The sequence below is a fragment of the Mauremys mutica genome, chromosome 3 (genome assembly GCF_020497125.1).
Source record: "Mauremys mutica isolate MM-2020 ecotype Southern chromosome 3, ASM2049712v1, whole genome shotgun sequence".
Lineage (NCBI taxonomy): Eukaryota > Metazoa > Chordata > Testudines > Geoemydidae > Mauremys > Mauremys mutica.
Genome location: NC_059074.1, coordinates 163,619,163 through 163,634,068, shown reverse-complemented (window position 1 = coordinate 163,634,068; position 14,906 = coordinate 163,619,163). Strand labels below are relative to the sequence as shown.

General features: G+C 37.8%; 1 protein-coding gene and 1 long non-coding RNA gene across 9 annotated transcripts in view; one reads left to right on the top strand and one right to left on the bottom strand.

Moving 5' to 3' along the window:
- LOC123367306 overlaps positions 1-14,906 on the top strand; it is a 78,515-nt gene that overhangs the window by 38,312 nt on the left and 25,297 nt on the right. The gene's annotated exons all lie outside the window — the stretch shown is intronic.
- Positions 5,637-14,906, bottom strand: part of ESRRG (estrogen related receptor gamma) — a 472,345-nt gene continuing 463,075 nt past the window's right edge. For all 7 annotated transcript variants that reach the window (XM_045011449.1, XM_045011453.1, XM_045011451.1 and 4 more), the window contains one exon: positions 5,637-9,253. In XM_045011449.1, the coding sequence (XP_044867384.1) occupies positions 9,009-9,253 (245 nt within the window). In that variant the 3' untranslated portion in view covers positions 5,637-9,008. The remainder of the gene's footprint in view (positions 9,254-14,906) is intronic.

Here is a 14,906-nt window from a genome sequence, read left to right as displayed (position 1 = left end):
AACCTACCGACCGCTATGCCTACCTTCATGCCTCCAGCTTCCATCCCAGGCACATCACACGATCCATTGTCTACAGCCAAGCACTGAGGTACAACCGCATCTGCGCTAACCCCTCAGACAGAGACCAACAAAATCCCCACCAAGCATTCTCAAAACTACAATACCCGCACGAGGAAATAAGGAAACAGATCAACAGAGCCAGACGTGTACCCAGAAGCCTCCTACTGCAAGACAAACCCAAGAAAGAAACCAACAGGACTCCACTGGCCATCACATACAGTCCCCAGCTAAAACCCCTCCAATGCATCATCAGGGATCTACAACCCATCCTGGACAATGATCCCACACTTTCACAGGCTTTGGGTGGCAGGCCAGTCCTCGCCCACAGACAACCTGCCAACCTGAAGCATATTCTCACCAGTAACTGCACACTGCACCATAGTAACTCTAACTCAGGAACCAATCCATGCAACAAACCTCGATGCCAACTCTGCCCACATATCTACACCAGTGACACCATCACAGGACCTAACCAGATCAGCCACACCATCACCAGTTCATTCACCTGCACGTCCACCAATGTAATATACGCCATCATATGCCAGCAATGCCCCTCTGATATGTACATCGGCCAAACTGGATAGTCTCTAAGGAAAAGGATAAATGGACACATCAGATATTAGGAATGGCAATATACAAAAACCTGTAGGAGAACACTTCAACCTCCCTGGCCACACAATAGCAGATCTTAAGATGGCCATCCTGCAGCAAAAAATCTTCAGGACCAGACTTCAAAGAGAAACTGCTGAGCTTCAGTTCATCTGCAAATTTGACACCATCAGCTCAGGATTAAACAAAGACTGTGAATGGCTTGCCACCTACAAAACCAGTATCTCCACCCTTGGTTTTCACACCACAGCTGCTAGAAGAGGGCCTCATCCTCCCTGATTGAACTAACCTCGTTATCTCTAGCCTGCTTCTTGCTTGCATATATATATACCTGCCCCTGGAAATTTCCACTACATGCATCCGACGAAGTGGGTATTCACCCACGAAAGCTCATGCTCCAAAATGTCTGTTAGTCTATAAGGTGCCACAGGACTCTTTGCCAATATTTAAGTCGTTGATGAAGATATTGAACAGAGCCGATCCCAAAACAGACTCCTATGGAACCCCACTTGTTATACCTTTCCAGCATTAATAACTACTCTGAGTACGGTTATCCAGCCAGTTATGCACCCAACTTATAGTAGCCCCATCTAAGTTGTATTTGCCTAGTTTATTGATAAGACTATCATGCGAGACCGTATGTTCTTAGCTCAGGTTAGCTAACTCAGATAAAACTGCAGGGAAGAGCCACCAACCTGGCTTTTAACTCCGGTTAGCAGCAAACATTAAAACCTATAGAGGAACCTGGAGTTGACTATGAGCTGCTAACCCGAGTTACCATGTCTCCCCTATTACTTTAACACAAGTTAGCTGACTCAAGTTAGCTAACCTGAGTTAAGTATACAAGTTTTTGCAATGTAGACACTCCACTGGCAGACGAATTCCTGGCAGCTACCACACTGTGGTGCCATGGAGTCAGGATGCGGTACGGTCCCCTGTGTTATTGACTGATGTCCTAAATTCTCAGATATTTTCACATTTTAGTGCCATCAATCCCTTGAGCAGTTCCATAGGTGTGCATGGGAACTCCACTCCCCCGTAGAAGAATATTGAATGAAATTCCAAGAGTGGGAACTCAGAGTTTCCTGTATGTGAGTTTAGTCAATGGAGTGGATAACTTGGCCCATTTATTCTATAGCAAAACTTGTAGTGAGTCAGGGCTGGCAGAACGATACAGTTACGCCTCAGGCAACCAGCAATGAACGACTCAGAAATCATGCTGTTTGCAGTGTTGTAGCCATGTTGGTCTCAGGTTATTAGCGACACAGGGTGAATGAGGTAATATCTCTTTTTGGACCCACAACTATTGGTGAAAGAGACAATCTCTTCTTCAGGTCTCAGAAGTCATGCTGTCGTCACTCACTGAGCTGCTATGGTATGGAGTGGCAAATACTGGTTTCTTAGTCTGATTTTTACATTTGAGTAACGCCCTCTGAAGAGCCTCCACTTAGTCTTGTGACAAAATTCCTATAGTAAGACACAGAAAAGCATTGTTCCTATTGGACATCATTCTTTGAGACTGCAGAATTTATGGCACAGTTAATTATTAATTTGGCTGGCATCTGTAAACTAGAAGGGAGTTCTTGTGCTTTAAGGCCATGTGCTCAGTGTATAAATCTCTTGTACAGCTGCCATAATCATATTCCAGCAGCTATGGTGTCACCTCTTGTAATTTTTCTGCTAATAAGAAAATTTAAACTAGCCAGGAATCCTAAATTTGAAGACTAGTTGTTTATTTCAAATATACTCCAGAGAAATAATAATGCAGTTCGACTCTGAATTTAATTTAAACAGGAACAGGCAAAACAAATCTCTGTGGAGGGCATTTGACAATAATAAAATATTTCTCCCAGCGGGTGAGCTGGTAGCAATTGTATTGTTGCCATCAAAGCTCACGTTTCAGCAGGTCATTACCATCATAACAAGCCCTTGGACCAACTGGCATGGACATGCAACATTGAGCTCCTGATGGGCACATTATTTCAGACCTTTAACTTCATGGAGAACAAGACAAATACTCCTGGGAAAGGAGGATTATATTTTGAAATGCCCTTCTTTTCTGTTCTGCTTAATAATAAGATGCTGTGTGTAATCAATCTACCGCTACTTGCTTTTTTATATTAACATTGTAAGAAACTAGGCTTCAGAATTTGAATGCTAGGAAAGAATGGGCAGAAATCTTAACAAAGACAACTATTAGCATGACCAAGATATATCAATCCACCTATAAACACTTTAAATGCTTGTGAATAAAATTTTAAAAAAGGCAAACAAATCTACCAGTGTCATTTTCTACATTTACATTTCTGTAGCAAATGAGAGGAGAAAGTTTGTAGAATATGTTAGAGGAGAGGTATTCTGGACACATAAAATCAACATCTTATCAGACAGGAAAAAACACACACTATGTGATGTAGCTACTGCAGCCAGACTATATAACAAGGATATAGTAATTAACAAAGAGCCATTTGAAATCAAAGAGAACTACAATCCACTAGAGAGACCTAATGCAAAATAAAGGAAAGGTGCAAGTGAAAAAGCTGATAAGGAAAATAAACAGGGGTAGTCAAAAATTGATTTAGAATTCAGAGAACAGATTAAAATTGTGCCATTCTTGAGTTTAGTCTGAAGAGCCAGCACAGGTTAAGTGAAAAATTAAGGAGTGGTTTGATATTCTGCAGCAAAAGCCTGTAAGAAAATATCTTATATGGGGCATTACCAGAAGAGACAGTGGGTAGCACCTAAAAAGAAGATTCATTCATCATGTTTTTTGTCCCTATATAGACAATATTTCCTTATGTTTGTTATCTTTAGGAATCCATTCTTTTCCTACATCTATTTAATCGGCACTAGTATTTCCATAACAATAGTACCACATACTAACAAACATATACAAAAGTGCATGTATAATGTAAGTATTGATTGTTACATGATTTCCTTTTGTACAGAAGGATCATCTAGAGAGAATATAGGCTACTTATTTGGTGGTGTTCCATATCACCTTGTACTGTAAGACCATGAGATCATAAAAAGCTAAGAAGAGGTAGGCTAGTACTTGGAGGGGAGTCTCCAAGGCAAACCAAGATGCTATCAGAAATAGAGTGTCATTCAGTAGTGTACTCAATAGTTGCATTTTTTTCTCCAGAATCGGTACTGAACCCTTTGCATTTTAGCAGTGGATACTGTGCTGGTGGAGAAAACACCTGTTGGATGAGATTCATAAACAAGATCCTTACCACTTTTCCTCTGAAAAGTTCCAGGGGCTATTTTCACATCTAAGAGTTGTTAATATGTCTTGGCCAATTTCCCCATGGGTACTTACAAAAATATTTCTGCCTACTTTAAATATTTCAGTTGGATTGCTGTCCACTTCCTCAACTAAACTGCTGTGTAATGTTGTTGTTTGCCATTAAATGTTTGCCATGGTGCACCCCAGAAGTGGCTGCATTTCAGTTGTGTGAAATGGTCTCTGCAAGGTATATACCCCATTTTTCCCCTTCCCGGGAAAGTGAGAGGCTCAATCAGTGCTTGTGAAGTGTTCTGAGATCCTTAGCTGAAAGGTGGTATAGAAGTGCTAATTATGATTATAATTGTATGTGGAAATGTTTACAGTCAAACATTTCAAGCCAATGAATAGATACAACTACATTTTGTTCAGATCTGGAGCATCTGCAAGTCAGAGTGGCATGTTGTTTACATATGGCAAATTATAGTTCGCTTTGATTTTTTTAGAGTGATATTTTATAAACAGTGCTTCTCTCCATTTTAGGCTGTGATGATGCATTATACTCCTGAAGTGTGCAATAACTCAAAAATCAAATAATAAAAGCCAAGCCAGGAAAAGTTTTATATACTGTGTCACCCTTAAAAATATTTTGATTTCTTTCTGTCATTCCTTTATTCAAGGAGAAATTTCCTAGAATTGTTTAAAAATGTAGACGGTGCCATTTCCCCCTTCCCATGTCTTTCAATGGCATATTACTTCTTAAAAGATTGCACAATACAAAAATACCAAGAGCTATCCTGATAGCTTGTCTTAATGGCTGAAACAATTCTTGTCCCTGAATACCATTCAGTTGAGTAGCCTTTGTGTCATCAGCCAAAGTCTCCAGAGAATGGCCAGCACTGAAGGTGAGAAATATGTTGGGCACATACAATGACAAAATACTATCAAGAAGAGAGGCTAAAAAGCAAGAAAAGCACACATTAGCACTTCTGTGATGGCTCCAGAAGGGTCCACAGGAAACACAGGTTGACCCAGTGCAATAAGGGCTATAACCTTTCAGACTGTAAAAGGCTGAGAGGCTATTTACTGTCAGTTTTAAACCAAGCTGTTTAACCCCTTTGGATCTTGAAGACTTATCAGAGCTCTTCATTAACACCAATCTATATTATTGCTCCCATGACTATTTACTTCCATTCATAAAAGCTGGTTCAAATAATATATTTTTTAAACAAACAAACAAAGAAACAAACCCAGAACATGTAAAAGGAGTCCCCTCCATAGGAAACGAATGATGGATTTAGTTGTTGATGGAGAAATCAAATAAGTACTTCTAGATGGTATTAATATGATCTTAAAATAGTGGGAAAGTTTTCTTTTATGACATTGACAGAGAGGCAATGATTTTGAGTAATGCAGGTTGATGGGGAGATGCTTTAAGATTAAATAAGTGCTATATAAAGGCTTGTCAGAATGAATTCTAATGTGCTATGAGACATTTTGCATATTTAAGAGTATGCAAAATGTCTTCTACCACACTGGAATTCATTTTGACAAGGCTTTATATAGCATTTATTTATGCTTGTACTCTACTTTAAGGGAAAAGGGATAATGCTTGCTACTCTTTGAATGGAAGTAACAAAAGGTAATGCTTATTGATTTGTTTCCCTCTTATAACAAAAACGAAAAACAAAAAAACAAAACCACAACACAAAAAATAAAATAAAAGCAATCAAAAGTGGAAGCTTGTTTAATATTGCTCTACCATCATCCTGAAAGGCATAATCATTTGAGTTACACATCTGAACTGATTGGAGTTACAGAATCATATCTCCTTTTTGCATTTAACAATATATACAATATAAAATAAATACATTTACACAAATGGACATTGGTTGGAGCACACGGTATGATACACATCACAAAAATATACAGTTGATTGCTTTACAGATGTGAAGCCATCTACAGCTATAGACATGGTTATTTTACTACTGGCTATTATGCAACTCCTGGATTATTATAAGCAGTTTAATTTTTTTTGTCCTTTTGCGATCTTTGCACGATAAGATTGCCATAAAATGTTTTCCTAGGCAGGTAAACAGAGACGCTTAAATAATTAAAATACAATCACCAACACCCATTTTCTCTTCTATAAGAAAAATAGCAGTTTTAATTTTTTATATCTTTTTTATGTTATCATTTAAATGCAAAATAGTGGAATAAATACAACAATCTGATCTGATTGAAACAAATGTGTAACTTCTGGGAGTCACACAATCATATTGCTTTAAATAAGAAAAAAAATTAAAAAAAGAAGCAAAAAATAGAAATTAAATCATTATGGCTAAACAGACACCTTTTGAAATTTTCCCAACACTTCACATTAAGTAAGTGGTCTTGAAAGAACTCTCCTCCAGCTAGGTTTAGGATGAACATTATTCTAAAGCCTGTGCAGTTCTTTTAGCCATATTTCAGTTAAAGTTTTTACAGTCTTGAGACACTTGTTCTTTTGCAGCTCTAAAAAATCACTAAAAATGAAAACTGATGTTTGCACCATGTGCCTTTAACACATCTCCATTTTTGTGTGGTTTTGTATTTTTAGTTGATTGGCTTTTGACCCTGAAGCCCAAGTTCTTTAATGTGATAAAGCAAAAACAATATTTATATTATATATTTATATATATATACTGTAATTGAACAGTAGTAACTTAAACCCTGCACAAACTATCTGGAAAATAAACTTTTTTATTTTTGCACGCTTACATATATAAATAATCTTATAGAATCAGCACCTTTTTTCCCAGGAGTTGTATTTTTTTTGTCATTTTTAAAAGGGATGTGCCAATTTCTGAACTCCTATCACAGCTATAAATTTCAAGTTATTGACCATCTGAATGAATTGCTAATGATGATTTATCTAGAATCACACTACAGTCACTTCTCTACTGAGAAAACACAATCTACAATATAGTCCCATATAGCTAATGATAGATACACAGTATTTTCTAGCACAAGGCTGATGCACCATCAGCCTACTGTATCTGTTTAAAGCACACAAAGTAGCAATAGTTTTGGAAACTTGTCCGCACCAAAAAAGTTTTGCAACAACACAGAGCGAGTTAATAACAACATCTGAGAGATGATTGAATAAAAGCTATATTTACAGCATTTAAAAATTAGACTTATCTATAATCTTGAAATAGTCAAAGTTTTATTTCTAAGCTATACATTGGTATTCTATAATAAACTATTACAGAAATTATCCCTTGTTTTGAAAATATTATGATTTCAATGTGTATCTGTTCATAATGAGTACTTGTTTGGAGTTTTGATCTCTTAATTATTACTAGGAAGAACCTTATTACCAGTAAGGAATAGAATATACTACTGTAATCTCCTGAGGAATTGTACATCCAATATTGTCTCTAATTCTACCCTGTGTCTATAAGCACACACCACAAGAATCCAAACACCACGAGAAGAACAAGACAACAGTCTTTGAATGCAACATAAAAATTCAGAAAAGCACAGCAAACATGAAACACTGAAAAGCTGAACTACATTTCTTTTGTTTGTTAGGATTACAATTTTAATTACATCTGTGTACATAGAATAAGGATGTTCACATAGTACAGGGAGCAGCTACTAACACTGGTACATTGGTATAGCATTTGATGGAGGTTATTGTTTATTGGTTATTTAGCGACTGTAGTTTTCTGGGGGCATCTAATTGGCCTATACATTAGATTACACCTCTTAACAGTCTTGAAACTGACTGACTTTCATGCTGTGACAATACTGGTTGAAAAGCACATATATTGATTTAGCTACTTGTTAAAAATTGCAATTTACAAAATAAAGTCTAAATTAATAAAGTGTAGAAGTGTTAAATTCTTGAATTTGGTCAGAAGTCTACTACTCTGATTTCTTAATTTTGCAAACATTGGCATTTGCCTTATTGCCTCTAAGCTAGTATTGGTTCACAGGTCTTTGTGTGAGACTGTTATAATTTTGCAAGTAACAGGCAGTATCCCATTCATTTACAACTGAATCAGTTAGAAATCATGTAGCAACTGTACATTTGTACAGTCACATTCTCTTACCATCTTTATAGATTTGTACTTGACATTAGACTACTCAGATATACTGTAGGTGTAATCTAATCCTTTGTGTCAGTGAACATTTAGTTAGAAACTGGAGCTCATGTTAAGAAACTGGATGTTTTGGACCAGACTGGCACACAACATAAATTGCATCCGTGATAATATGCACCTTCCCTTCAACTATTGCTTTAGTAAGATAAATTCCCACATTAATAAATGGCTGAAAAGTGGTAAAGCTGGTACAAAAAAATCTCCATTAGTAAGAAGAAACAAAACATTTAAAAAAAATCTTCCTTCAGGATTCATTTGTCCTTCATTATTGTTCATCATTGTTCAAGCCAGCACAAAAATGCAGTATTTTTTCTCTCTCTTTAGTATTGCATGAATGAATAAAGCTTAAACTATTCCCTGAAAAAGTTACATTGTAGCTAACCTAAGAAATATCTGGAAGACTTGAAAAAACAATTAAGGAATCAAATGGCTGTAACTGATCTAGATGGAAAATGCAATGATAAGAAGCAGCCGATGCATCGTTGCTTAGTTGTCTAATTAGAGACTGCTCCTATGAAATCTAATACTGCATTCAGTCAGTTCATCGTGTTGTACTGTACTGCAAGGTATGATGGTTCTTTCTTTGATTCCTTTGTCATTGGGGACATTATAGTTCATAATAAGTTCACTGGCATCCATATTATGGATTTCCATCCTTTGGCAGGCCTGGCTTCCATCTCTCTTCAATTAGAGACCTCTTTTAAAAAGTTCAGCAGCAAAGGGAGAAAAAAAGGAAAAGGAAGAAATAAAAGAACAGAAAAGGAAAACAGAGAAAAGGAAAAAGGAAAACTGCATCAGATAGACACAGAAAAAAGAGCTGAAAGCTGCTTCACAGTCTTGCTGCTAAATATCAGTGCAGTCATTTTTTTCCTTAATTAAACACTAAGTTTCTTTGCCATTATTATCCTGTTTATTTTCCCTTTTTTTCAATGAGCATGATGGGAAGGCCCATGATGCTTTAGTCAGACCTTGGCCTCCAGCATTTCCAAAAAAAGTTTGTGCATGGGGACTTTGCCTTCCAGTTTGATGTTGTAGAAATGCTGCACGGCCTTAGTGGAGGTTTGCCTCAGAAGTGGGAGAGTCATCAGCATCTTGCCAGCTCGGCGTGGGTCTTCCATATGCTGCCCAGCCTCGTAATCCTGTAGAGCCTCATGTAAGACATCTTGAAGTTTCTGAACTGCTTCAACATCTTCTATGTGCATTGAGTCTATAAAACAAAGGAGCGACATCAGTTTTCAGTTCAGTGTGCCAGAATGTTGAATTACAGTGTAACTGCTCTGGACTGTAACTCGCACTGTAGTAAGTAACTGTACCATAATTGATGGATTTGCATGGATTTACATAGTATTTTCCATATTGTTTTAGGGATAAGCTAGATAATTACCCACTTATTTCTATATCGACCTTCAGGAAAATATTTGGGTCTCCTTGTGTAATTATACACATGGAATTGCCATCTGTAAAGGTGCTAAGTTTATGTATATCAAAAAAAAGTTTAAAACTATGTATGCAACTACATAAATAATTTCATATAGTCATTTTCTAGCTATACAGACACTATAGTAATGAAAGGGCAGAGCCCCTTTCAGTCACAGCCCATATTGCTAGGTCTGCAAGAATGACTCCCTTCAAAAAGTGTGGCACCAATCCATGGCAATCTCCATGGTTACAGATCGAGATGCCATTGATCAGAAAAAGAGAGCCATTGGTCTGTCGCACTGGCTGACACAAAGAAGACGTGTGTGTGCACGTGACTTCTTCTTTCCTCCCTCATGGGTTAGCAAGGAAATTTCCCTCCCAGTCAGTCATCCTTACATAGATTCTAATGAAGTGGTTCTCAAACTGTGGTCTGCAGAACACATACGGGTGGCACTTGGAGCTGTCTCTGCCTCGTAACACCGACATAAACTTTTTAAAAAATCAACAAACAAACCAAATGCCTCTCTGCATCTTGCCTGGCTACTCTATATCTATCTTTGCCAGCTGTTATCAGATTTGAATAGGAGATCTAACCAAAGCACATAGGAGGAACCAAACTGAACTGCCAAGTGACCTGGAAAGATTTGAGCAGTGAAAGCTGCAGGCAACAAAGGGAGATTCAGTCCAAACAAATGTAAAGCCTCAAACAGCACAGATACAAAGCAAGGAGATGTAATAAAAAAGCCAACGCATTGCCTCAAAATGGGTGTATTTTAAATGTGTAGTCCTAATCCTATGACTATTTCCTTTAACTATAAATACCACAGGAAAGGTCAGAGATAAATAATGGGAGCTTTGGGATGGGGGAAAGGTGGCCCATGAAAGAAGTGGTTCAGAGTATGTAAAGGTGAGAGAACCTAATATGTTATCCTGAGGGCAACCATGGGCATTGGGTACATCATTTGCAATTGATTATCCTTCCCTAGAAGTCAAAAAGTCATTCTCCTACATTGCCTGGATATGGTTTCTGAAATGAAATTTGTTACATAATAATAATTTCCCATTCTTTTTGTCTGTGTTAGCTCTTAGTTGCTTTCTTATATCTTCTAACAGGATTGAAACTTAAGGCAACTCAATACTTAGCACAAGAATCTAATAGCCACTTTTTCTTCCTTGCTCCCCAGCAGCTGGGAGATGAAGGGGGGGGGAAGAAATGTTTTTTCTTCTGTAACATATATCAACACCACTATCACCAGAGGACTGATGGGAGGTTGATCTGGGACACCCCCTAACTCTCTGAGGTAGAATGAGTGGCGTTGCCAGGGCTTCTAACCCGACATATGATAGGCCTTAGTGTGCAAGCATTCTTTGATTATGTGGGGAAACCAGTTGGATCTCCAGGACAATTGTCAAAAGTGTGTTGAAAGAAAGAGTAGCCATTGGCACTCCCCTCCAGTTACCAACACATAGATGGGTGCATCATCTTAAGAGAGCTTGATAAAATACCACAGCCTTATACAGTATTTATCATGAGGGTTAACTCAATCAAATTGTGGCCTTACTGCCTATTCAGTTAAGAGAATGGACCACATGTAACACTATGGCAGATGGGTACACACTCAAGGAAATCAGTGAAGTTGTGCAAGCTTACACTAGGGTTGATTGTGGGGTATTGAGTCCATGGCATTTTAAGCGCATTTCCTCAAGAGGCCCATTAAATATAAAACACATTTTCATAGCATTGTAGTTTTTATTTTAATTTTTGACTATTTAGCAAAGCTCTTTTTTCAGATGGAATGATGTTTAAGTGAAACTTCTTCCTGTAGCCAAAATACACTTATATAATTATTTCTTCTGTTGTATTAAGCAGCATCACATACCTGATGGCTGACACAGCACCTGATTTGTCAGTTTTATCCTACAGAAGACAACAGTCTATCAGATTTCAGAGTAGCAGCCGTGTTCGTCTGTAGCCGCAAAAAGAACAGGAGTATTTGTGGTACCTTAGAAACTAACAAATTTATTTCAGCATAAGCTTTCCGAAGAAGTGAGCTGTAGCTCACGAAAGCTTATGCTGAAATAAATTTGATAGTCTATCAGATTGTGTGCCATGAGTTTAATTTTTGCAACTCTTACCTATCAAAGTAATTTTTGTTGAAGCATGTGGCTCCATTAGCTTTAACTGGACTATTTGTTTGAGTAAAAGTTACTCAAGTGAGTAACAATTACAGGATTAGGCCCAGGAACTTGAACTACAATCCTAGAGATAAGATACATATTTCCTACTAATTCATGTTTTCTCAGATAATTTCAGCATGTGGGAAATACACCTCTTACTTAAAAGACAATGTGAAAAAAACACTACACACAGAGGTAAATAAGAGGTTAACAAAGAAAGATTAATGTTCCATCTTGAAAGAAAGCTGCAAACTAAAAAAAAAAAAGTTATAGCTCTTGCTCTGCAACAGACACTTATATACAAGTTTGGATCATTTAGCAGGTATTACTGATTCTGATGACAGTTTATCTGTTAATTACACATAACGGAGTCCTATGGGGGTTTTACATGTTTAATAATTCTGGGTCTCAGAGAATACATGCCCCAAGAAGCATGCAGTTAGACAGGTTATGCACACACTGCTGAGATTAGATACCGTGCACCAAGGTAGTCAGGTCTAAAAAAAATTAAAAGGGAAAAACATATAAAGGAGGGAGTAAAGATTAAAAAATTTAAAAAGGAAAATCAGTAAAATTGTAGCACTGTTCCCATCACCCAAATCTGCCTTTTTTGCTACTTTTGTAACAACAACTTCAACTTTCCCCTCTAGTATTAGTATAGAACCAGTTAGTTAATACTATTTACCTGGGACAATGAAAGGTAAATCCCTGAGTATAGAACAACAACAACAACAACACACACACACACACACACACACACACAGGTTCTGATCTTAATTATACTGGTGTAAACATGGAGTACTCTACTGAATTCAACATTCATAAACAAACACCTCTTGATCATCCACTGGACTCTATTTAAAGTGATTTCTTTGCAAACATTTACACTGCATTTCAAAAGCCTGGTTCTCTGCTGTGCCAAGTTCCTAATTACTACAGATCCCCGATTCTCTGGTTGGGCTTGGACTATTCCTAATGCAGTTTTAGAGCAATGTGGGGGCTGCTCTAAACTCTGCTGGCTAATAACAGTCCCCAAGGAACTGTCCATCAACCTTGGATTGCTAAATCACAGTGTGTGCGGACTATGCCCCACCATGCCCTCTGCCAGTGCTATGCTTAGCGGCTGGTGTAGGAGCTGGGTATTCTGGCTCTGTGCTAGCTGAGAGCTCTTCCATGTCAGAGAAATTCAGCTAGCCAAATCTGTCTGTTCTCCAGCCACTCTGTGCCAACAGAGGAGCAAAAAGAGGCCATAATATTCTAGAAATTGGCACTAAATGTTTGCCAATTTCTACCCTCTAGAAAATTGTCCAGATTATTCCTAACTGGGTAGATCTTTGTTTTATGCAGCAGATGTGAAGTTTGAATTTCAAAGGGATGGGTGGCAGTCTGCATTGATATATGGGTTTTGTAATATTTTCCTCAGAGGAGTGGAAGACTTTCATTGAAATCAGTGGTGATCCTGTAGATCTGTAACAGTGCAGCTCAGATTACATTCTGGCTATATGACTTTATGAATACTTGCTGCCTGTACATTTTTTCCCTCACACTGAATTTGATTATGAGAAGAAAAAAAAAAAACACAGACAGAAAAAATGAAGGTGGAAAGCGAATCAGAATCTGTGACATGACATAGCTGTTACACCCCAGGGTCTCAAACTTTTTCACAGTGTGGACTACATCTTAAGAGAGGGATTGTCTTGCGGTTCCCCTCCTTTCCCATCGGTGATCATATAGCATCCCTGGGGTACACAGAGCTATTGCTTACATGGAAAAGTAATAGTAGCAATGTATTTTTTGCTGTCTTTTACATCAATTTGGCAGTGGGAAATAAAGTGACCAGCCAACTCTCCAAGGACCACCCGCGTGTACTCTGCAGACAGCCAGTGGTTCATGGGCCAGAGTTTGGGCAGCTGTGCCTTGGGCGATATAAAAGTATGTCACAGGAAATGAGGTGAGAACAAATAGCAGAGAGATATGGTCACAAACAGCTATTACGATCTCTTTAAAGACTTTGATTTAGCTTGAAAGATTTTAAAATGATTTAATTGAATTACTATAATTTAACTTCCCATTTAGAGAAAAGATTCAAAATCATTTCAGCTTTACTCATCCTAGAGTCTGCTAACACTTAAATGCAAACTCACTAAATCTGGGCTGTTTAATTAGACCATGATTCAGCTGGCAGACTGCTCAGGAAAATATTAATCTCGATTAGGATCCTTCTTCATGTTCCAGCCTTGCTGTTTGGCTCTATGTCTCGTTCCTGGTATTAAATGAATGTAGATCTTAATCAGGCTGGCATTTGTTTCCAGAAATAAGGAAAATGGTCCAGAATGTTGCAGTGGCCCCGCAAAAGTAAAAAGAAATAGCTTCAGCAGATACAGATTAATTTATTGTTGGCAAACCCTGTCTAAGCTAGTGTGATGGTGAGGTCAATAAGAACTATTATAATTTAAGGGAACACAGAGGCTATGTAGAGACCCAGAACGACTTAATATATCAGATAACATCTAACTATTTATTATGTTACGTATAAACATTTTAAATGCTCTACCTGTGCCAGGTAAGTGAACCTGTGAAAATAAGATTAGAAAAATCATTTTCCTAGTAGACTCCCTTGGACATCTTACAATTACCATTCCAAAGGGAAATGGTAGAAATGTACACCCAGATGTGAAATCCTTTCAAACCAGTGCCTAGATTAACAATTAAATTAAACGGGGACATGAGGATGTGTTGTCATTCAGAAGTACGCAGATTTTGATCTTAAATGACCTACAAAAAAGCAGCACAGATTGATGAGGTTGAAGATTTCTACAGCCAGGCAGGGGAACTCATTGATACTATGTCAAACACTGTGTGCTGCTGAGAGATTTCAGTGCTGAAGTGGTGAAAGAGGTTGTTGATCAGAGTGTTGCAATGAAAGAAGGTAAAATCAACAATTTAGGACATCGACTCATTAAGCTTTGCTTTGAGAATCATCTTATCCTTGCAAATGCTTTGTTTCCCCATCACAGCAAGGGAAAATACAATTGGACCTCTTTTGATCAGCTCCACCGAAACCTGATTGATTATATCATTGTGCAGAAAAGAGAGAAAACTAGATCTCTCACCTGAGAAAAACACTACAAAATCCAGATACCAACTCAGATTACCATCTACCTTGTTTACAATTCAGGCTTCATCTCAAATGAAGAAAACAAACATCTGGTCACCCAAGAATAATCTGGGACACACCACAGAGCATGGAAACAAGCAAATGT